This window comes from Nyctibius grandis, chromosome 3, assembly GCF_013368605.1.
Source record: "Nyctibius grandis isolate bNycGra1 chromosome 3, bNycGra1.pri, whole genome shotgun sequence".
NCBI lineage: Eukaryota > Metazoa > Chordata > Aves > Nyctibiiformes > Nyctibiidae > Nyctibius > Nyctibius grandis.
In genome coordinates this window covers 42,968,329-42,991,994 of record NC_090660.1, presented here as the reverse complement: position 1 = coordinate 42,991,994, position 23,666 = coordinate 42,968,329, and the positions used below count along the sequence as shown (strand labels likewise).

Here is a 23,666-nt window from a genome sequence, read left to right as displayed (position 1 = left end):
GAGGGAAAAAGATCTCTGTTCTCCTGGCTTCCATTTGTCCTTCTCGTGGACCCTTGCCTTGAATTTATGGAGAGGTCACCATGGGATTTCAAGTAATGAGGAAAAATCTGTAAAATGCATGACTTCTCTAGGTTGAATTAGAGGCAATATATGCAAATAGAGTGTGTATGCACGCACATGTGCATGTGTGCATGGAGATGCAGTACATGGATCCTGAAATCTCTTTTGCATAACAGTTTTGATCCAAATGCTGTTGAAAACAGCAGAAAGGCCATTCCATTAACATTGAGGGGCTTGGATCAGATGTCCCCATATGTAACATATGGCATGAGTACGTGATTGTCTGGGTACCCAAACTGGTTTTGGGAACATTCAGCTCCCTTTAGTTTTAGAGGCAGTCTGCATTGTACTGGATTATGTTTGTAACTTGGGTTTGTGATTATTCTATACCTTTGTTTAAGAGGTTTTCAAAACCAACTAAGGATTATGTTGCCCAGTTTCCTCTAGGGCTAATAGGAGTTCTTTAGCTCCCTTATGACTTTGGAAGTCTCAGTTTGAATGCCCCATCTGCTTTTGGACAGACTCTTGGCCTCTTGAATAGTTGATTTAGAAAATATAACTAAAAAGGATCAACTGCAGGCTCAATTTATTGTTGAAGACAGGGCTTCTTTTCCTTAGGCAATATGTGTATACACTGATGAAATTAAAAGTGTGGTTGCTGTTAACTGTTTTTTATGTAAGAAAAATGTATTAAAATGTCAGCATGGATGGATGCAGGTACGTATTTTTGTTATTTTTTGCTTCAGAAAGATACACTCGATTTTGTATATCACTGGGAGCTACTCATGCTCATTAAATACGTTTAGAAATTACTGTTTTTGTTTACTGCCAGTCATGTCAATGTTATTGCATGTGAACATCAAAAGTCAATTGTGTTTTCCAATTAGAAAAAGGAACAGAACTGCCTGAGGGAAGACACAGACCCACATAGGCTTGCCTATCATAATAGAGCAGGCATTTATAGAGGCCTTTTAACACTATTTTAAAATTCCATTTCAGTCAACATTGAGTAAGTGAAGTGAGAAACAACTTTTTTGTATTGGCTTTTGATAAAAATAAAACAAGGATCATTGGTGCAAAGAACCATTAAATGGTAGCATGACATTTTGACATTTCTTTTTAAACCATGTTTGTGTTTTTTAAGGTATGATGACTCTAGGTCCAACTGGTGCAGGAAAGACAAAATGCATTAATATTTTGATGAAAGCAATGACAGATTGTGGTGCTCCTCATAAAGAGATGAGAATGAACCCAAAGGCAATCACAGCTTCCCAGATGTTTGGTACCCTTGATGTTGCTACAAATGACTGGACAGATGGTATTTTCTCTACATTATGGAGAAAAACTTTAAAAGCAAAGAAGGTAATGGTTATCATATCATGATAGTTAATAAAGACGTTTAATACTGTTTCTATAAGGTCTCATTACCTGTCACTTATGTGAAAGATCTTACATTATAAAATCAAATGGGAAAATACAGTGTTAGTTTTGCTTTGTGTCTGCGTAGCTCAATGTACACCAGAGTCACGATTATGTGTATATGTCAGAGAGCACTAGGCTTCCCAACCACTTGAGGTTCCAGAATTAAATTGGAAAAGATTTTAAGAGTTTTGCTTCCTTTGGTAAGCAGGTAGTACTACCATTCAAATGCAAAAGCAAGGGCTGTTCATGTTTTGATGTGAGGACAGTAAAGCTAATTTTCTTTTGACTGGTTTTATGCCATTGCCACTCTATTTCACTAAATATATCAGAATGTAGGAGACTCTGGTAAGAAATCAGTATACGCGTTTCCCAATTCTCTTATCAAACCTGCAGATAATGTTTCATGGAATCATAATTACACTCAAATCTTCAGAAGTTTCATTCAGTTCTCACTTGGAAAATGGGAAGCCTTACATGAAATACTTGGGTAACATCCCACAAGGACTGACTGTGTGCCCATGTCTGTGACTGTATTTAATAGGAAATGTTTTCAGCCACCTTGATGGGTGCTTGGCTGGCTGATGTACTTCTGCAGAAGAAAGAGACAGCTTTATGCTTAGAACAGCCCAAATTAATTTTTGTCACTATTCCTTAATATCCTTTTTGGTGTGACCCAGGATAACAAGAGGATTAAAATCACTGAGCAAATTACACAAACTGCAGTTCATGCTGAGCTAATCAGCACCAAATTATGACTTATTTTTATGTCCAAGAGTACGTTCTCTGAGATTAAGTAAATGTGTATTTTTGGTCAATGTACGTAAAGTTGCATGTATGTGTGTCTCCTTTTTTTTAGGGTGAGCATATCTGGATAGTTTTGGATGGCCCTGTTGATGCAATATGGATTGAAAATCTGAACTCTGTTCTGGACGATAATAAGACCCTTACTTTGGCCAATGGAGATCGTATTCCAATGTCCCCCAGCTGCAAAATTATTTTTGAACCTCACAACATTGACAATGCTTCCCCTGCAACAGTTTCTCGTAATGGAATGGTCTTCATGAGTTCTTCGGTGTTAGATTGGAAGCCTCTTTTAAGAGCTTGGCTGCAAACGCTACCTGTTTCATACTCTGATGTCCTATGGAATTGCTTTAATGCTGTATTTCAGGTACTTAATTCAACAACTTGAGAAAAAAAATATTGCATTTCTTATTCTTTATTTAATGGAGCATTGTTTCTCCCTCAGTGCTTTTTCAATTATTTACTTCTCTTTCTTTATAGAGTAAAATAAGGATGAAAGATTTAAAAAAAAAAGAGATAAAAATATCTCTAACATTAATGAATGAGTGAAGCTACAACAGATAAATAATTTGGATGCTTTGTTTTGTCTGCATAGGTTAGTTGGCAATGAATTGTTAAATCTGTGATTATTTTATAATGTATGTTGGCAAAACAGAGATATTCTCTTTGGCTGTAATTGTTACTGAAATTTTAATTCTTGTTAGGATACATAAAGGGAGTGGATAAACTTCCTTGTTTGTTTTAAATGTAAAGAAGTAAATTCGAAAGAAATGAAACTAGATTAATTCTGGTGGCATCTTTATCAATTTTGGCTGCAACAGGAACGCATTTGGCCCATTAGTTATTTTTAAAAGACTTTCTATAGTTCAAATTAAATAAGGGTAGTTCTGTGCTCCATGGTGTTCTGAAGCTCAGCACACCTGACTATAGAGGTCTCTTCTGATTTTATAATGCATGTTTCTGTTCCGAAGGAGATTTTTGAGATGGCATCTCTTTGATACATTTTCTGACTAAATAGTGTTCAATCAGTAGATCCAAAGGGAGAATTCTGAATGTTTTTTCCCCTCCATTTGGCCTTAGTATACTGAATCATTAAAAAGGTTTCATTAATATTATGGATGGTTGTACTCAATAGTGGATCTAAAAGCATAATCTCAGTAGTATACTGTTTTCAATTACACTGAAATTCTTATTTTTTCTTTGGAATTTTTAAAGAAATAGTTATTGCTTTGCAATCTTTAACCGTTGTTATCTTCAGATTTCCTCAACATCTGTGGAACAAATACAACTTCCTATACACCTTGCTTTCACATTGGCTCTCTCCTGCTATTTTTCTTATGTAATTGGTGTTGGATTTCATAGGGTTTTCTCCTGTAATATTTTTCATCATTGTTGGATTTTACAAGTGCAGTTTTTAATGAACTCTGAGTGACATTTCAGAAAGTTTATTTATAAGTCATGATAAAAGCAATGATTAATATAGTTTTGGAATGCCTTGGATGTTAACGAATGTCTTCTTACAAGTAAGTTTCGTTTCAGTGCCCATTTACTTTAAAACCAATGTTTAACAGCCTCTTCATTTTGTTCTCCCTCCAAAATATGGCTATGACATACATATTACTGCAGCAGCAAGAGAAACAATTCTGATAATGAATTTTAGGATATGCTTCCAAAGTAATGTATATGTGGGTCAATTTACTGCTTCTTCGCCACAATTCTATTTATATTTTATGCTACAACTTGCTCTGAAAACATAATAACAACATTTAAAATACCCAAGCCTGAAGCAATAGCAATAAAGTCCAGAAAAATGTGTATTTTATTAGACTGAGAGATGAAAATGCAGTGAAATATGAAGTTAGTTCTGTGCTGAAGGCTGCATTTGGAACTATCGAAATGTAAATGAAAGCTGTCATGCTGTCAGTTTTCTTTCACTTTTAATGAGATATCTTTGCTTCTCAAATAATAGAAGTTATAACTGATTTTACAGATGAGGGTAACACTACTTTTGTGTTCAGGTGGCTCTTTTTACAGTTATTATTTCCCCCCAAATAAAAAAAAATGGATAAATAAATTCTAAAAGAAAAATTGTGAAATAAGATGCATCAACAGTGGTAGGTAAGCCCCAAATACAGACCTTAGTGAATTGAATGCTAGTATTAAGAAAAGCATGGATATAAGGAGCTTACAAATATCTGACTTTTAGAAGAAAATGAAGATTAGGCTATAGAAGGAAATATAGTAACTAAGGAGAATCAGTCTTTAACTATACCTATAGAGACCTTTTGAAATCAGTCTAAATACAACCAAAATATATGTAAGACAACTGCTGTAGTAATTCCAATTTGCTTACAAGAAACGCTTATTATTTATGCTAATAAAAGCAGTATTTGTCACTGATAGTCTGCATATTGGATAAAATCATTATTAATAAAGGTACAGCAAGTAGCAATAATGTAGGAGGAAGCACCAGAGAATAATAGTTGTGAATTAGTAGAAAGAATGTATTTATTCTTTTAATGTATATTATAGATTCCACTGTAAGTCATTAGTTTTTATATAGAAGACAGGAGGTAGTCCAAAAGACAAGGACAAATTAAAAACAAACAAACAACCCCCCCCCCAAACAACCTCCAAAAACCAACCTTATTTTGAATTGAGATTATCTTCTATTTCCACAGGATTTTTTTAAAACAGTGGTTGAGGGGTTGGTCTTTCACCCTCCCTTTCCCAGTCCTTTCTTCTCAGCAACATTTCCTGCTTAGGAGTAATTTCAAGTAAACTCCCATCCCCATCTAAAGTCTCCGCTCGCTTAAATTTAGAAGCTATACCGCCAACTTCTTGTCTGTGAATGATGCTGCTACCTGAAGCAACAGAATTGCTTAGCTGATGGAAGTAATTATCTGAGACCGTTTCAAAGAACTGAAATAATTAAAATAATTACCTGTGTGGTAATTTAGTTTGTCTGCAAAGTGTGAAGCTCAAACTAGTGACAGATGTTATGTGAGTAACATAAGTTTCAGCATGTCTATGTATTGTTTAAATGAAAAAAAATCTAATAATTTTGAAATTGCACTCACTTTCTTTTTTTTTTTTTAAATAAAAGCTGGTATGGTGGATCCCTTATTGACCTATTCTGGAGACTTCAGTGACCTAAAAGCAGCAGAGTAATCAGATGTGACTTATTCCTCCCTCCATGTTAAATCTCAACCTAATCTTATTTGGGTAAAGGCTGCTATTGCCCCTGGAGCATAGAGTTGAATATATAATCCAAAGGGCTTTTTAGCTTTAATATTTAAAGGCTGTGTTCAAATTAGTATTACAAATACTAATAACTTTACATTATTTAATTGTTCTTGTGCTTGTCTAATCTTTTGAGTATGTTGCCAACGTCTTGTCCTAAAGAGCATTCTACAGTCCAGTGAGTTCCACAGTGACTGTACACTGTGCGAAAGTGTCTTTTCTCATATGAGTTTTTACCATCTGACTTCACTTTGCAGTCTCCTTTTAAGGGATAGCAAATTCCTGATCCAATTTGTGTGTATTTGTCATGGCCCAACTCATTTTTCCAGACCCCCTGTCCAAACAAAATACCGTAATAAGTAGTTAATTCATGCTAATTGCTTTATTGATCTTACATCCTTCTTTCTGCCATATATTGTTTTAAAAATAGTAGTAATAAAGTATTAGTGTGTATGCACCTGATTTTTTTTTTTCCCATAAACTCAAAGAACAAGAATTACACAAACCTCACTGGAGTCGTAAATACCATAACACTCATTCTGGTGAAAATTGGGGTCTTGAAAGTACAGACTACTTTGACTTATGAAATATCTTTATTCTGAGTGTCTTAAATAAACTATTAAACAATTTGCATTGCCCTGTGAAACATCTAGTCTGTTTTACACATGAAGAAACTGAATCTCAGAGAGATTTAGGTCCAAGTTTTAAAGGTCTTTCTTTAGATTTGAATCTCCCACACTGCTTTCAGTGGCATTCCTTGTGGAAGCCACAAACCCCCAGTTAGTCACTTGAGCACCCTATGTACTGCTGGGGGCAAAACACTCATTTTAAGAGGGTAAGCTACAAAAAGCAACACACAGAAGTGGAAGCACTTCTGCTAGTCAACAAGAAATAACATGAAAAGGGATGTTTTCTAAGACTTTCTCCTCCTATGTATGCCCACATTCAGACTGTCTTCTTTCTCAGACCACTTAGCCATGAGCCCTATTCTAGATTAAGATGCTTAAGTGAGTTTTTTCTCATAATATGTATCTTTGTTGTGTGTGTTATCCACTACTCTAGTGAGATGGAACTCAGGAGAATGGGTAAAAATCTTGATTCAGTCTCTGTGCCAACAAATACTCAGCATAGGGTACTTAGAGAACTTTAGTAGTAAAAAAAGTAAACTGAAAATTGGAACAAACTGGTTAAGTGTGTGGGTAAGCAGCTCACTGATTTTTAAAAAATATCTAGGTGATTGTTTACATCTTTGGGTGATTGAATGCCTTCATTGCCTTAGCTTTCTCACTGACAGGACATGGGAGCCATAAATGGAAACCCTCCAAAATTACTATCTCCCATAGTGTCCCTGTTTTACTTCCCAGAATGAGTAGGCAGTGTTGATTTCCAAAGATTATGAAGGCAAATGGAACCCATAGGGAGGGAATTATATTAAAAATCGTTAAATGAAGGTGGAAGTAGGTTGTAATTTACATCAGTCTGTACTATGGATGGCAATTGACATTTTTAAATAATTCTGCACTGCAAATCTCAGAGAGGACTTTACATCAATTTGAAACTTTACTAAAGATGTTGCAGAATACTTGTCAAAGGCAGGCATGGTAGCCATCACTATGGAGTATCCTGAGGAAAGTCCAGATTGCAAAATTCCCTTTGGATTCTGCCAGAGTTGTACAGAAAACTGAGAGTATTGGTGTCAAGAGGGACAGGTACATTACGGTGCAGTCAGAACTGATCAGATGATAGATAGACATTTACAGTGGTGAGGCTGTGCATTATATATGTATCATTGCAACAATTCTGGTGCTTTTATCTTCCCACTACAAAAATGGCAATGGCAGATTAAAGTCTCCAGTGGAGACCATAAATGGCAGATCCCTGATGTAACTGAAAAGCAGTCTTCAAATTGTTCTTCAGGAAATTGCTGTATGGAGTTCACATGAATAATTCTGCTGACTGTGGTATATCAAAGTTATTTTTCTATTATGTTACTGTTAGCAAAATTTCATAGTCCATCTGAATATTTATAATCCAGAAATGGGGAAAAATGTTGTTTGGAATAAAGTTTAAAACATATTTGGAATTAAGAAATTGGTCTCATCTAAGAATAAATCATACTATTGAAACTGGTAAATTGATTCTTCAAATGATGTTTTTCCTTTCCAGGATGTGATAGATTTTGTTTTCTCTGCTGTAACACCAAAAATGCCAATATTAGAATGTATGTACATCAAACAAGCTATTGACCTCCTACAGGTAGATATAACATTCAGGTTTTCTCTCTCTCATTCTGTTATTTGTGCTGGGACATTGTTCTAGGAGGGCAGTCATTACATGTTGCTTCTACTTGACAGGGTTTATTATCCAACCGACATGAGAAGCAGCTCAGCGAGAAACATATTGCTCGCTTGTTTGTTTTTGCTGTAATGTGGTCAGCCGGAGCCCTTTTGGAACCGGATGACAGGCTGAAAATGGAGCTGTTCCTACGGAAGCACTCTGCAGTGAAAGAACTTCCAGCTGTGAGTGGAGAAGAAACCATGTTTGAATTTGGTATCAGTGCCTGTGGCCAGTGGGAGCACTGGTCAAAGAAGGTTCGTATGCTGTGTCATGCTGAGCTTTCTTAATGAGTACATAGGAAAGATGTATTTGGTAAGAGGCATATTATTTTATTATTTCAAACCCTGCATAATTTGTTTAGGAAGATTAACCCTACCAAATGCTCAGGATTTTCTTTTTTGAAAGATTTTTTTTTTCTTTTCTCCATAAATGTCTTTGGCAGAGAATAGGAACATACATTTGAAGTAGCTTTGGAAGTGAAACAGAAGTGATCTTAGCTTTGCCTACTGTCTGTCACCCTACTATTTAAGAACTACCAGCAAGGAAAAGCTTTCTTTGTGTAACGGAGAATAGTGGAGTGAAAATATCCCATCAGTCTAACACCCTTTTAGAAAAGTTTGGCAAGGGTACTGATTGATTATAAATGGATGCTTGGCTTTCAGGAAGAAAAGTTTTGCTAACGTACATTTTATAAAGTACATTTGGTTTTGTGTTCTGGTGCAAAGTAATTGTCTGGGCAGGTAGAAAGTCTCAGACTTTTTGCATCTCTTTCTTATTCAGGTCCCTGAATATATTTACCCTAAAGATTCAGTACTAGAATATACTTCCATTCTAGTTCCAAATGTAGACAGTATCCGGACCGACTTTCTAATGCACACGATCATGAGGCAAGGAAAAGCTGTTCTGCTAATTGGGGAACAGGGAACAGCAAAAACAGTTATGATTAAGGTAGGTGGAATACAAAAACATGTAGTATCTTTGTATGATAACGTTGCAATAACTGACATTGTCACAAATGTTAAATTGAAGTGTAAGAGTAATTTGATTTTTCTTCAGATTACATACTAGCATTCTTACTGAGGCATTTTGCCAGTACTCACATGGCCTACAAGCAAAAAAACATATCTATACTTTAATATAAAGGGTTCTTTTAAACTTTGCTAACCATGGCCACAAGGTCATGTGATAAATGCTCTTTCATACTCTTTCTTTTCTCTTGAGAAGTCAAACTGGAGATTTTGCTAAGAAAATGTTGATCCTTGGAGGATTTTTTATTTCCCCATGCTTTGTCAGTGATGCCATGTGTGAACTGATCTTTTGTACACCCTTGTTGCACAGACTTTCTTCACAAGCCAAACTGAGGAGAAATAAAGAACTTCCTTCTTCACTCAGGGTAATTTTTCAGAGGGTAAATTTAGCGTTTATTTTCTGCTCTCTTAATTCCTTCACTGAAAATGACATATTGTTTTTTCTGTAGAAGAAAGTAATAACAGGACTGCTATTAAATTAACAAATCCATGCTTTCCATATTGTAAAATGGTGCAGGTTAATCATATGACAGTTAAAAAAAATAACAGCTTACTACAGAAGAGTCAATAATCAAAAGGCTGAACAAACACAGATGTCACACCAAACTTGGCATCCCTTATTTGAAAAAATGCAAGTGTGATGGTCTTCAGCATGATGTCTATGATTTTGAGGGGAATCTATAGACTCTTTGATCAATGAGAGGCAGCTAAATAAAACTGCTCTACTGTTGGGACAGCTGAATTTGCCATACAGGCATCTGTACCTCCAGTGGATGATTTGCAGAGGTCTTGAAGTTGAAAATAACTGAAAAACACTGGCCTAAATTGACCTTTGACTTGCTTAAAATCTGGAGCCATTTTGTGTCCCTCAGCCTTGTGCTTTCTGAGCCCTGACATAAAGCGAGTTGTACCAATGCCAGCAGCCATTAATACTGCTTTTTCGGCTTCGCTGTTGATGCCAACATGCATGCCGGTGTAATGTCAACTTCTGTTCCTGGCACCAGCTAGAGAACTATTTTAGCAGAGTGAAGAGGCGGGGTCTGGGTGGTGGTCCTGATATTCTGCATACTGGATTTTGGCCAGATACTGGCAACCTCCAGTCTTCAGCTGACATTCCTGTCCCTAAAATAATTGGAACTGATTCTTGGGAGTTGCTTATCCCGTGTCTATTCTATAGAGCAGAGTATGTTCCTTACACAAGGGAGCATAATGCCAGTAGATATTTGATCTCATTTAAGGTTAGGAGTGAAAGTTAACTGCCTTCACAACTGTTCCTCTTCTGCTTTCACCTTCTGTAGAATTTTACGTTACTATACCTCTAGGAAAAGAAATTTCTGGATATAAGCAGCTGGTTTAATGAAAAAGTAAAGACACTTCAGGCAGTAATCTGAATTAATCTGAAATAATCTTCAGCATTAAGGTATCAGTATATATCAAAATAAGGAATTTAGAATGTTATTTAAGACCTTTACTCTCTGTACTATTAATTCATGAATTGCAAAAACCCCAGAATTTAGCATGAGACTGGTATGGTAGAGTTAAAAATTGCATCCAGAATCTGACAGATTAACTAAGAAAAATAATCCCATTAAATAACCTCTTCTTTTTCAAAGATAGTTCTCATCATTTATGTACTGTAGAATATTACTGTTACCATGTAAAGATTCTGAAATGCCATAATGACTAAAACATAAGTGTTTTTTTTAAATGGTTGTATATTCATAGTTGTGGTGGGTTGCCCTTGGCTGGCTGCAAGACCGCCACCCAGCCACTGGTTCTCTCCCCCTCCTCAACAGGAGATGGATCAAGAGAAGAACAGGGAGATCATTAACCAATTACCATCAAGGTCAAAACAGACTCGACTTGGAGAAAATTAATTTGATTTATTTTTAATTAAAAATAGTGAAAACCAACGACAATACTAAAAACACCCTCCCCTCACCCTTCCCTTCTTCCCAGGCTCACCTCCACTCCTTCATCCCAGACTCCTCTACCTCCTCCCACCCTGAGCAGTGCAGGAGATGAGGAATGGGGGCTGTGGTCAATCCATAACAGCTCCTCTCTGCCGCTCCTTCCTCCTCACGCTGTTCCCTTCATTAACTGCTCCATCATGGGTCCTTTCCATGGGGCACAGTCCTTCAGGAACGGACTGCTCCAGTGTGGGTCCCTCACGGGCTATAGTTCCTGCCAGAAAACCTGCTCCTGTGTCAGCTCCTCTCCACAGGCCTCCGCTCCTGCCAGGAGCCTGCTCTGATGTGGGCTTTCCATGTACTACAGCTTCCTTCAGAGGACATCCACCTGCTGTGGCTTGGGGACCTCCAGGGACTGCAGTGGTGCACCACGCTCCGGTGTGGTTCTCCATGGGCTGCAGGAGGGTAACCTGCTTCACCATGGTCTTCTCCATGGTCTTCTCCACGGGCTGCAGGGGAATCTCTCCTGGAACACCTTCTTCCACTCCTTCTGCTCTCACCTTGGTGTCTGCAGGCTGTTTCTCTCACATGTTTTTCTCACTTCTCTTTCTCAACTGCCAGGCAGCATTTTGCCCTTTCTTACACAGGTTGAGTGGCTCCATTGGAGCCGGCTGGAACCAGCTATATCTGTCATGCAGGAGCCCCATCCTCTTCTTGCAAAGGGCTGCCCCACAGCCCCCACTGCCAGCACCTGAGCACCTGCACCTGTTACATTGGTTTTGTTCAAACTGTTGGATCCCCAAGGAGAGGTCTGAGCAGTGACCTGCACCAACCCATCAGCTGTCACGAGTACTCACCAAATACAGGACTGTTGCATGTACATTGCATGTGTAAACTGTCATTTGTGTGATGTCTGAGAGAAACTTGTTTCTGAAGTGCACCTTTTCTTAAATTGAGATCATTGTATGAACATTGCATCAACAAAGTTAACAGTTTAAGACTATTCATCAAAATATTTTGAGGGCACTTAAGTGTATCTTCCTTTCTATTGTCACACAGAGTGTATCTCACTGGAGTTGTTCTAAGAGCACTTAATCAGCAGATATAGGTTTATTTTTCTGAGGTACCAAAATGGGAACATTTCTAGTTAACCTTGTTATAAAGATAAGAATTTATATAATATTCAACTTTGTCATCGTTGCAGAAGAATTGGATCTTTAAAAAGAAACAATATTGGAAGACTGGAATTTTTAATACTATTTCTATGTATGTCCCAGGACCCTTGCTAAACAAAATATTTCCCGTGCTTTATATATATGCCTTGGTGTGACTCCAGGGTTACATCTTTTTCTTTCCGGTTCTATTATAAAACCTCACTAACTACGAAAAGTGGAACTTTGTTGCTTTAAGGCATCAGCAGCAGCTGTGGGAATTGTATGAATTCGTAAAACTCAAGGATTCCTTTCTTCAATAAGAGAGGATAAATATCAGTAAATGCAATGTAGCTGGGTTTAATTTTACACTACCTTTCCTTTACACTGCTTTTGTTGTAAGATATGGTGCTGTAGTGTAAACGTGAAAAAGAATTTCATTTTTCCTTTGTTCCTTGCAGATTGCTGTAACAGATCATCACTAACAGCTTGAATTTTAGAAAAACCATAACAACTGCTAATGCAAAGTTTATTTGCATCCTGAGTTGTCACGTCTACTTGTTGTAACACTTAATGAAGTCTGTTAAAAGTTTATAGATTTTAATACTTAGAAACTTTATGCAAAACATTAACTGAGAGGTTGGAGATGGTATATTTGTCTTAAATAAACTGCTCTTTGACATTTTGAAGTTAATAGCAGGGCTGAGATTTTGTAGATGTCTCTTTTTTGCAGGGCTACTGAGCGTCTGCATCCCCTTTTGGCTGAATTCATCTGGAGTTACTGGTGCACTTTACTTAAGATTCATTTGTCTTGCAGGATTACACAAGCAAGTATGATCCTGATGTTCACTTGACCAAATGCTTAAACTTTTCTTCTGCAACTCTGCCAAATATGTTCCAGAGGAGCATAGAAAGTTACATAGATAAAAGAATGGGCACGACATACGGTCCTCCGGCAGGGAAGAAAATGACTGTCTTTATTGATGACATCAACATGCCTGTGATTAATGAATGGGGTGATCAGGTAAAAGGGAAGTGTTAACATGTGGGAATTGGTGGTCTTACCATTGCTGCTGATGGAAATGCTGATCTGTGGGTTGCAAAAATAGGAAAGTTTAGGAAAAAGCTATCATAATGTGGACTAGACCAAGTACATCTACTAAAAGCAATTTCCCCAAGCCAGTTTTTGCCAAGAGTGGTAAGCTGTCAGTCCCAAAAGATTAGGGTCAGCATCAAGCCACTTGGTGCAATCATTGTAACTTTTAAGACTTGTTTTGGTTACGTACAGAGCTTGCAGACTTTCCAAACCAGCTGTACTAAGAACCAATCTGGGAAAGGAAGCATGCAAATCCAAGCAGCAATCAGAGACCCTTTCCTTCTTCCATCTGCTCTGGACTTCAAAGTACAGTTATTATTAGATGAAATCTAACATCACAGTTGACATCCAAGACTAGCGAGATGTCTTGAGGTATTGAAATATGAATACCTATAGACCTATACTCTGAAAACCTGACTTAAATTAAAAAAAAATTATTGCTGAGAAAAAGTAATTTTCCTGCTCCCAGTATGGCTCTGTAATCCTGTTCTCTCACTGTCTCTATACAAGTGAATGTGTAACTATACTTTGTGCTAAACTAACCATTCTTTGTCACTATCTAAGTGCCTGTGTCAATCTGGATACATAGTCTGGTTTGAAACTTTAAAGTGCTCAATTTTCTTAGATTGATATTATGGAAGTCCAGTTGAATATCTGACCTCATGTCCACAACTACTTACCACGTGAAGCTTACATGCAGCCAATCCACTGCATCGGAGCACTTGGTAGCATGTTGCAAAGTTTTATAAATTGCTGAAGGGTCCAGCAGAATACTTGAAATTAAGAAAGATAAGAGATGTCTTTCCTTTTGTCTACTAATTTATTATACTGGAGATTTCCTCTTTCCTTTTTTTTTTTTAAGTTGAGAACCCTGAAATACTTAACTGCTCTGTTTCTTTTTTTTTTTTTTTTTGATGATAACTAGATCACCAATGAGATTGTAAGACAGCTGATGGAACAGAAAGGTTTCTACAATTTGGAGAAGCCAGGAGAATTCATGAATGTGGTTGACATCCAGTTTGTAGCTGCTATGATTCACCCTGGGGGAGGTCGGAACGACATCCCACAGCGCCTGAAACGCCAGTTCACCATCTACAACTGCACACTGCCTTCCAGTTCCTCTATTGACAAAATATTTCGAACAATAGCTGAAGGTTATTTCTGTGAACAACGAGGTTTCCCTGCAGAAATATGTAAACTGGCTTCAGCATTGGTAGCTACAACTCGAAAGGTTTGGCAAACAGCAAAAGCGAAGGTAAAATTACATCTGTTAAGAAGCCTTTGAAATATCGGTACCATGACAAACAACAAGACCCAGGTGTTTTGTACTGTCATGTGTGTTCATATTGTGAAGCTGTGACCTGTATGTATAACTGCTGGCTGATGCCTCTGTTCTGAATTTGTTACTATCAGCACCTAGTTAGCTGACTAAAAATATAATCATATGCAGTGACTTCTATAGCTAATATAAGAATTACATTGTATGAGTATAATATAGTAAGCATAGCTGATAGGAAGATTTAGAGGTCTTCTGGTTGAGAAAATGTCAAGGGCATAAGGAACCATAAATTAAAAATTAGATATTTTTATCTTCTGTGAAGATGTTTGGGATTGTGAGAAAATTTAAAGTTCTGAATTAAAGGAAAGAAGTCAGATTTGGTGGAGAAGGAATCAGTTTAAAATGAATGAGATCTGCTATTTAGTAAATTCGAAGTATTTACTTCTTCAGTTTCAAACATTGTAAAAACATTTAACTGCAATTCCTAAGCAAATGTTGCTTTGAAATAGAAAATAAAATTTTTGTGTAGAATGAAATTTGAAAAGTTAAGAATAAAATTGCAGCATAGAAGTGTATGCCAAATTTGATCTTCTAACGAAGAAAAGCAGAGGAGAGTGATGGAAAGATAGAGATAGGCAGGGATTTGATAAATGATATTTTCTAGTCCAAAAAAGGTTTGTCAGAATTTCCCAAACAACTCAACTGTAGACATAAATTTGGCTTACACAGAGAAATAGAGAGAGTTCTAGTGAAACTATTGACCAGTCAACTATTAACCAGTATATTCAACAGAAATTGTGCTTATTACTGCTAATTAACTGCCTATAAGGAAAATGTAGCTTTTGCTAAGTTGTTTATTTTTTCAAATCCTCTTTTCTCATTTTTCTGCTCTCTTTTCTTTGCTTTTCCTCATCTACTTTTGCTTTTCCTCATCTACTTTTCCTTTTCCTTATGAACTTTTCCTCACATCTTCTTGGAAAGGACAAAAGAGAGTGACGGGAATTGTCTGGAAGAAAGGGCAGGAGCAACACCACAGGTTAAGCAATGCTGACATTTTTACTGTGGCCTTTAATGCCATCATTAACTAACCTGTCTTGGCTACCCTCAGTCCATGTTCCTGAGACCCGAAAGATTCAAAGAAAATTGAGTGAAATCTATGTGAATTTAAAGAGCTGGTCAATGCTACTGTAATTTCTTCATTTTTACTGTTACCTCTTAAATGCCAAGCATGTATTTCTGCATTAACGCAATACTGATTTTGAAGTTTGTGAAAATTTCCATATTCGTTTGTTACTAGATAGAAAATATTTTTATTTAGTAGTTATTTGAATATAGCTTATGACATTATTTTGTAGATGTTACCAACTCCAGCTAAATTTCATTACATCTTTAATTTACGAGACCTCAGTCGTATTTGGCAAGGAATACTTACAGTTACTTCTGAAGTCTGCCAGAGCATCAGTGTTTTGATAGCCTTGTTCCAGCATGAATGCAGACGTGTTATTGCAGACAGGTTCATCAGCCAAAGTGATAAAGACTGGTTTGAAGATATGATGAAAAAGGTAGGCAAATAGTGTTTGAGTGTTTGCCACAGAAAGAGGTCAATGAAATGTTTCATTACTAAGACAATCCCTAATGTATTGTTGTAGATTGCTTCTGCAGAACATGGTCAAAATCTATTTGAAGATAAATCCACCGAATTATACTTTGTGGATTTCTTGCATGATGTCCCAGAAGCTACTGGAGATGAACCTGATGATGCAGAGTTGAAGGCTCCTAAAATTTATGAGCCTATCCCATCTTTGGATTATTTGGCTGAAAGATTACAGATGTTCATGCAACAGTACAATGAAACCATCAGAGGAGCAAAGATGGATTTAGTATTTTTCAAGGTATTAGTGCCTGTAATTATATTAATACAGAAAGTGCTGGGTCTTTTGCACTTACTGATACTGAAACTTGTATGTTTCTATCAAATTATTTTGGAGACAGCTCAGAATGACTAGCCCTGTATGCAACGAGCCTTACAAATAAACTCTGTAAAGCCATACTGCTGTCTCCCAGCTGCCTTCGCTCTCACAAATTATTTCATCTCTTTGCAGTTCCCTGTCTTTTCTTTCTCCTGCCTTGCGTAATGCAAAGTACAACTCATTTGTTTCTACAGTGCACATTGTGAATGTCATCCTGCATCTCTGAAAGTTACCTCCTTCTCAAAGGTCTCTTGATGCATGATGCTTTCTTCAGCTTTAAAAATGGGTGGTTTGGTAGATTTTTATGGCATTTCAGATTAATTCTTGCTCTAAGATAAATACAGCTGTGGAATAAGAAATGTCTGTAGTGCACTTGTATTTTACTTTCGGCAGCCTATTTAGAGAGCCTGTAAATAGCTCAACTAAAAGGTTGGGGGCGGGTGTTAATCCACATCCTTTCTACTTTTCTTTCTGTCCCCTAAGGGACATACCCTCAGCTCTGCCAAATACAAACACTGCATATGATGTTGCTTTATATGAGCTTGATACAAGGATATTTCTCCCGGGCTAGCCCTGGTGCCCACTGAAGTCAGAGGGAAATCTCCTGTTGATTTTGATGAGTACAGGACTGAGTCTTTAGTATAGGCTCCAGAGAAGTCATCAAGCTGTTGAGAGGCAGTTGCTTCGTGATGTGCTTCTAGTTGAATATACATTATATTATGTTTACATCTCTTAATCCTTTTTCTCTCAAAACACAGGATGCAATCATCCATTTGATTAAAATATCACGGATTATTCGTACTCCACAAGGAAATGCATTGTTGGTGGGAGTGGTTGGATCTGGAAAACAGAGTCTGACCAGACTAGCGTCATATATTGCTGGATATGAGAGCTTTCAGATTACTTTAACAAGGTAACACAATGCAGTGTACATAGACATTTGCTACTTAATTTGCCATAGAAATGAACATCTCATAATCAACCTAAAGAAATGCAAACCTGTCAAACATTTTATCCCTCAAAGCATCTGTGTCTGTTTTGCTGCCTTTATCCTATTGACAAGGAATCTGTCTTTCCTTCAGCATTTGAGTCTGCAATGCACCCTTGCGAAATCCCACTAAAGTACCATTTTGCATTAAAGATAACATGGGATAATCAGCTGGTGTATTCTGCATAGTGGGCAAATGCTGATGGCCAGGGGAAATAGTAACATTTTCTATAGATGCTTATGTACCCAGACTGTATTATTACAACTGCTATCAGTGGCTTAATAGTACATAGTGCTTGAATTTAGTAATTTGTAGAAATTTGAAGTGACTGGGAATAACTACTGCCTTCCATCTGTTTCTCTTTAGACATAGGGTTTACAGGGGTAAGCACTGAGGACTGGCAGTGTGTATTTCACACTGCAAACTACTCAACACACTGAGAAATCTTCCTCAGAGAGTTATATCAGGTCTTTGAACAATGTTATGACGTTTCTGATGAAAGGAAAGACAGACATACCACAGCCTCTTCCTGTGTCCCAGAAGCAGAAGGGAGGAACAGTGGAAACAAAAAGAAGGAGGGAAAGAAAAAAGTGTAGAATCACAAACTTACAAGATTCAAAATGCATTAATAAGGCAAATAAATATTTCAGTCACTTAGGAAAGGTTCATTTGCTGAAGCTAACTGGAGGTGGGCTAGAAGCAGGTAGCTGAAAGAGTGTATTTACAAAGCAGATAGTCATTTTTTGTGACTTGTCACAGGAAGCTGTGGAGGAAGACTGTATCAGCAGGTTCATAAATGGATACTGAGAGGACAAGATGGACTCACCTTCTAAGCTATGAATATGGAGAGGGGAAGAAAGAAATGAGCAGTGAAGAGTGGATGCTGACTCATGTTTTCTCTCTAGGTAGCATTTCCCGTTGCTGGTGTTAAAGAGTATTGAGCTAGATGGCCTGCTATTCTGCTTGGATAGCAGTTGGTTGGACTTGATGATCTCAAGGGTCTTTTCCAACCTAAATCATTCTATGATTCTGACTCTGTAGAGAAATTCTTATGTTCTTATTGGAATACCACAAATCACTGTAATAACTGTAGCTGACACATACAAACAGAAGAGTTAGATTGTTTTACAAGTTCTGCAGTGCTTGCATTGGGGATATTTATAGGGCAATGGTAAGATGGAGCTGGAAGAGAACTGGGAGGTGTTCTGTATGGCATATTTAATTTCAAAAGAGAGTATTGTTTTCAAATACTGAAGAATGGAACATGTGTATTGCAAGTATTACTTATGACTTTGAAGAGACTCTTGGAAATAAACTGGTTTCAAAGAAAAGAGGTTCTTAACTTCAGCTTTAATTGGCTAAGAACACAGGGGACAATATCTGCCATTTTATTAACCTTAATTTACTTCATTTGATATTGCGTAATCTGAAATCTGTAGTTGAATTTGCATGGACTTCATCTGTATCTTACTTGTATGCACCAGCTGTAAGAGGCTCAATGAAAAAAACAGTCATGGACTCTATTTGCAGCAGAGTTAATCAGCCCAAGTGATAATGTTCAAACATCATTTCACAGAATCACAGATTCACAGAATGGTTGGGGTTGGAAGTGACCTCTGGAGATCATCTAGTCCAACCCCCCGCAAAGCAGGTTCACCTAGAGCAGATTGCACAGGGTCACATCCAGGCTGGTTTTGAATATCTCCAGAGAAGGAGACTCCAGAGCCTCCCTGGGCAGCCTGTTCCAGCACTCTGTCACCCTCAAAGTAAAGAAGTTTTTCCTCATATTCAGATGGAACTTCCTGTGTTTCAGTTTGTGCCCATTGCTCCTTGTCGTGTCGCTGGGCACCACTGAAAGAAGTCTAGCCCCACCCCATTTCTTGGGCTTGATTTCAGTTAAACCAAGTAACACAATAAAAACCTCAGTCTTGGTTATTCTTGTCTCTTAATGATTTCCTTTAACTTGCTCTCAGTATCTTCAAAAGATAATCCAGCTTTATTTATGTAATGGTTACAGGTGTCAGAACCTACTTGACAGCTTAATCCAGCTGTACTAACCTTCAGTTCTAATAAAGGGTTTACATCTGCAGACTGTAGGGAGGCAAAGCAGCATACTTACCTTAGACGAAGTATTGTTTTTACTATCTTTCTTTCCAGTATGTTATTCTATTGATTTCAACTCCTTTCCCATCATTTATGGTACTGATCATCCACTTTGGGAAAACGTTTAAGAAAAAAAACCTAAAAAAATGAAACCAGGAGATATGGTATTAATTTCTTATGTAGATTTTTTCTTGCCTTAGGGAAGCTGAGCCAGATGATAGATATTTCCTAAAATTATCTGTAATTTTTGTTCTCTCTTTCTTTAATCCTTTTCTATCCCAGAACATATGCCACCAATAATCTTTTGGATGATCTGAAAATCTTGTACCGCACTGCTGGGCAAAAAGGAAAGGGCATTGTCTTTATATTCACAGACAATGAAATCAGAGATGAATCATTTCTTGAGTACATGAACAATGTTTTGGCTTCAGGTGAAGTCTCAAATCTTTTTGCACGAGATGAAATAGGTGAAATCACACAAGACCTGATACCAGCAATGAAGAAGGAGTATCCAAGGCGTACTCCCACTGGTGAAAATCTTTATAATTACTTCCTTGCTCGAGTTCGTAATAACCTGCATGTTGTTCTTTGTTTTTCTCCTGTTGGGGAAAAATTCAGAACTCGTGCACTCAAATTTCCAGGTCTGATTTCAGGCTGTACCATGGACTGGTTCCAGCGCTGGCCTAAAGATGCTCTTGTAGCAGTTGCACAGCATTTTTTAGTTTCCTACCATATTGAATGCACAGATGAAGTGAAACAGAGTGTTGTTAACACCATGGGAACATTTCAAGATATTGTAGCTGAAAAATGTGTTGAATACTTTCAACGATATAGGCGACGAACATTTTTGACTCCAAAATCTTACCTGTCCTTCATTGGAGGCTACAAAGCTATTTACAAAGAAAAGTTTGCCAATGTTGGAAGTTTGTCTGAACGCATGAGAACAGGTACTGTGAAATCTGATTGATTTTTTTTGTTTGGTTGTTTTTTTTAAAAAAAAAGGTGAGAAGAAAATGAGTAAAAGAATGTAAAAGTATGGATTTAAATTGTGAGCTCGCTTTCATTTGGAAGCAGACTTGTACGTTTTCAGCTGTGTTGTGCGTGATTACAAAATATCCAGAGGTTTTGTTTCAATGAACTTTGTGAATGTTGCAGGTTGCAGATGAGTTTTGAAAATAGTATTAGTTAGCAGTTAAAATACCTGAAACTCCTGCTTTGACCCGTATGCATGCCAAAGAACTACTGAGATCCTGGTTTTCACATTTAAACATGCTAAAAGTAAATCTGAGGGAAGGTAAGTAAATGCTCAGATTCAGTCACTCTGAAGAATCTTTTAAAGAAACAGTCATATGCCAAATGTAAAATTTCCAAAATATTGCACTGCACAAGGTCAAATACAGTAAACAATTAAAGAGTTTCCAAAACTGAATACTATTTGGAGGTGAATGTAAACTTAAACAGTTTCTTCTCCCACTGTTGCCAGTTGCAGAACTGAGCTATGTACACATATCTCCATAGGCAGAGAGTGGCTTGGTGCCTGGAAGGAACATATGTGCTTTTTTTTTGAGGGTTAGAAAGATTTACACGGTGCATTTACATTCAGATGCATGCATTTTTATATAAGGCTTTTTACAGCTTTTCTAGGTTATTTTCTCATCTTTTGATAAAAATGTTGGAGCACTGCATTGCTCAAGTCTTTAGTTTCTTTTACCCCCATCTCATCTGGACATACATGTAATGTTGAATTTAGAAGCTCAGCCTAGTCTCCTTGTGTCTTGACTTGCATTGCTCAGGATACCAGGTTCTTCCTCTTGGTTTTTTATAGAGAGTACACTCTGGTACTTCTTATGGTCTCCTGGATTTCTGAAATTGCACACATAGTTCTTAAGAGTGCCATTCACAACACTAAAGCTTTTCAATATGTGTGTTTAATCTTCAGTGTCCCTCTCATATATAAGAATATAAACAAGTGATCAGATGACAGATTCAGAAGACTCTTACCCATTGAAAAAAAAAAAAAAAAGAAAAGAAAAAGCTTTAAATAGCAAATGGATATCACCCCTGCTTAATTTTAGTGTTCAACAAATAGGATCACTCACTGGTGTTCCTGAATATGAATCTGAGTGACTTATTTTAAGTATCCAGATTGCTTCACTGAGGTTTCTCTCTCAATAGATCTTCCTATTGCTAAAATGGAATTTGTTCAACACAGGTCTCGCAAAACTGATGGAAGCTGAGGTTTCAGTAAATCAGCTCTCCAAAGAGTTGGTGATGAAGGAGACAGATTTGGCTGTAGCTTCAAAAAAAGCTGATGAAGTTTTACTGGAAGTAACTATGAAAGCCCAAGCTGCCGAAAAGGTGAAAATGCAGGTGCAAAAGGTAAAAGACAAGGCTCAGACCATTGTGGATGACATTGCCGTTGATAAAGCAGCAGCAGAAGATAAGCTTGAAGCTGCAAGACCTGCACTGGAAGAAGCTGAGGCAGCTCTGCAGGTCAGAATCAAAGATATTCTGAACATGCATGTAGTTAATGATTGTTATTTGTAATAATATGGCTTATGCTTCTGACTTGAATAAAATAGTGTTGAAGGGACTAGCACTGACATGTTAATCCTTGTAGAAAAAGACCCTGAAATCTGAGGCAGTGGAGAGGTGAGATGGGCAGTACCTCCTCTACTCTCAGGTAATAAAGCAGTCATTGAGTGGTATTACCTTTAAGGACTTTCTGCAGTACTGCTCCTGGGTGACCTGCAAGACTGCAGCAATTGCATTATATATAGAGTCCTCCCAAAAAACGTCTTTCTCCACCATCAAATGATTGCTTAAATAAATGGATTATTTTCTTTTTCATTTTTTCAGACAATAAAACCTTCTGACATTGCAACTGTTCGCAAACTGGGTAAACCTCCTCACTTGATAATGCGAATTATGGATTGTGTGCTACTTTTATTTCAAAGAAAAGTAGACTCAGTAACACCTGATCAAGAACGCCCATGCGTGAAGCCATCATGGACTGAGGCTCTGAAGCTAATGAATAATTCAGGATTTCTTAGCATGTTGCTTACTTTCCAGAAGGTAAGAAGTTAATAGTGGCACTATTACTCCTATCACTATCTTTAAGGATCATTTGAAAGTGTCTTCTACCTTCAAAGGTAGTTTGAAACAGATGAGGCTTTTGTGTACTTATAGTTGTAGACACCTTCATGACTGTATTCCTCTCAATTTTCATGGTTCATTATTTCAGTAATCTTTCTCCTGGGTGACACAGTTTTGATGGCAGACACAGGTATCCCAAGCACTAGATCAGATCTTGAGAAGCTTCGTGTTATCTTTATTCAGGCAGTTCTTGCTTCTCAGTAGGAATTTGCCTTAAAAGGACTCGCTGTTGGCTTTTCAAATGGCTCACCATCTCCAGTGCTACAAGGTCTGTTTGCATATAAGGCACTCTAGAACTCCATCTCCAGAATTGTTTGGTGGGGAGCTAGGAGGAAAGACAGAAGAAAATGAGCTTCCTGTCAGGAAAATTAATGAGACATTTGGAAACTTCTGGGGTTCTTTTGCTAGACAAGTAGTGAAATGTAGAATGAACTGAGAACCTTAGTATCAACTGTAAGAAAAATAAAAGCAAACACAGGTTTTTATTTCTGTCAGGACAGACACTTGTCCCATTTACAGCAAGATTCACTGGACTATGAGACAAGGGAAAATTTCTTTGCAGGGAAGAGAAGAAAGATGTCACAGGTAGCTGGACCAGAAAAAGAGCGAGGCTGGACTATGGAATGGCAGAATCATGGTCTGACTTTACAATCCAGAAAGCCAAGCATGTTTTGGCAAAACCTGGGTTTTCTGCAATGTTGCAGAACATACTCTTCCATTTGTACACTGATTTTTTCATCTGCTTCAGCTGTGCATTTTGCTGATGCCTTTTCTAAGTTACTGGAGTGTTTGTGTTGTGCAGATGAGGCTTGAAACCATGATTCTCACTATCCCCAGGAGCCATTTCTCCCAGTGAGCCATATTGACAAGGAACCATGTGGAAACTTGCACTGCCTCTGTAGACAGTCTTTTCCTGGGGCTGTTCATCTGGTCACTTTTCCAAGTGCTATCTTCACTAAACAGGAAGAGGAAATGAGTTTAAAGATAATGGGGACTAATTATGCACTCCTTAAGCTTCTCTCTAATGAGGCTTCCAGTTTTGGCTCTTATTAGTAGTGTATGTGTTCCTGCTGATAGTTTGCAACACATTTAACTTTACTCAGAGGAGTCAGAACAACCTC

The 23,666-nt window shown here is 37.5% G+C and overlaps 1 protein-coding gene across 1 annotated transcript in view; it reads left to right on the top strand.

The window, feature by feature from the left end:
- Nucleotides 1-23,666, top strand: part of LOC137661472 (dynein axonemal heavy chain 5-like) — a 186,717-nt gene that overhangs the window by 88,170 nt on the left and 74,881 nt on the right. Inside the window, exons 46-58 of the mRNA XM_068397024.1 lie at nt 1,205-1,422; nt 2,339-2,650; nt 7,693-7,782; nt 7,881-8,117; nt 8,644-8,811; nt 12,770-12,976; nt 13,974-14,303; nt 15,683-15,889; nt 15,977-16,219; nt 17,056-17,210; nt 19,672-20,336; nt 21,602-21,882; nt 22,249-22,464. Coding sequence (XP_068253125.1) covers nt 1,205-1,422; nt 2,339-2,650; nt 7,693-7,782; nt 7,881-8,117; nt 8,644-8,811; nt 12,770-12,976; nt 13,974-14,303; nt 15,683-15,889; nt 15,977-16,219; nt 17,056-17,210; nt 19,672-20,336; nt 21,602-21,882; nt 22,249-22,464 — 3,329 coding nt within the window. The remainder of the gene's footprint in view (nt 1-1,204; nt 1,423-2,338; nt 2,651-7,692; nt 7,783-7,880; nt 8,118-8,643; nt 8,812-12,769; nt 12,977-13,973; nt 14,304-15,682; nt 15,890-15,976; nt 16,220-17,055; nt 17,211-19,671; nt 20,337-21,601; nt 21,883-22,248; nt 22,465-23,666) is intronic.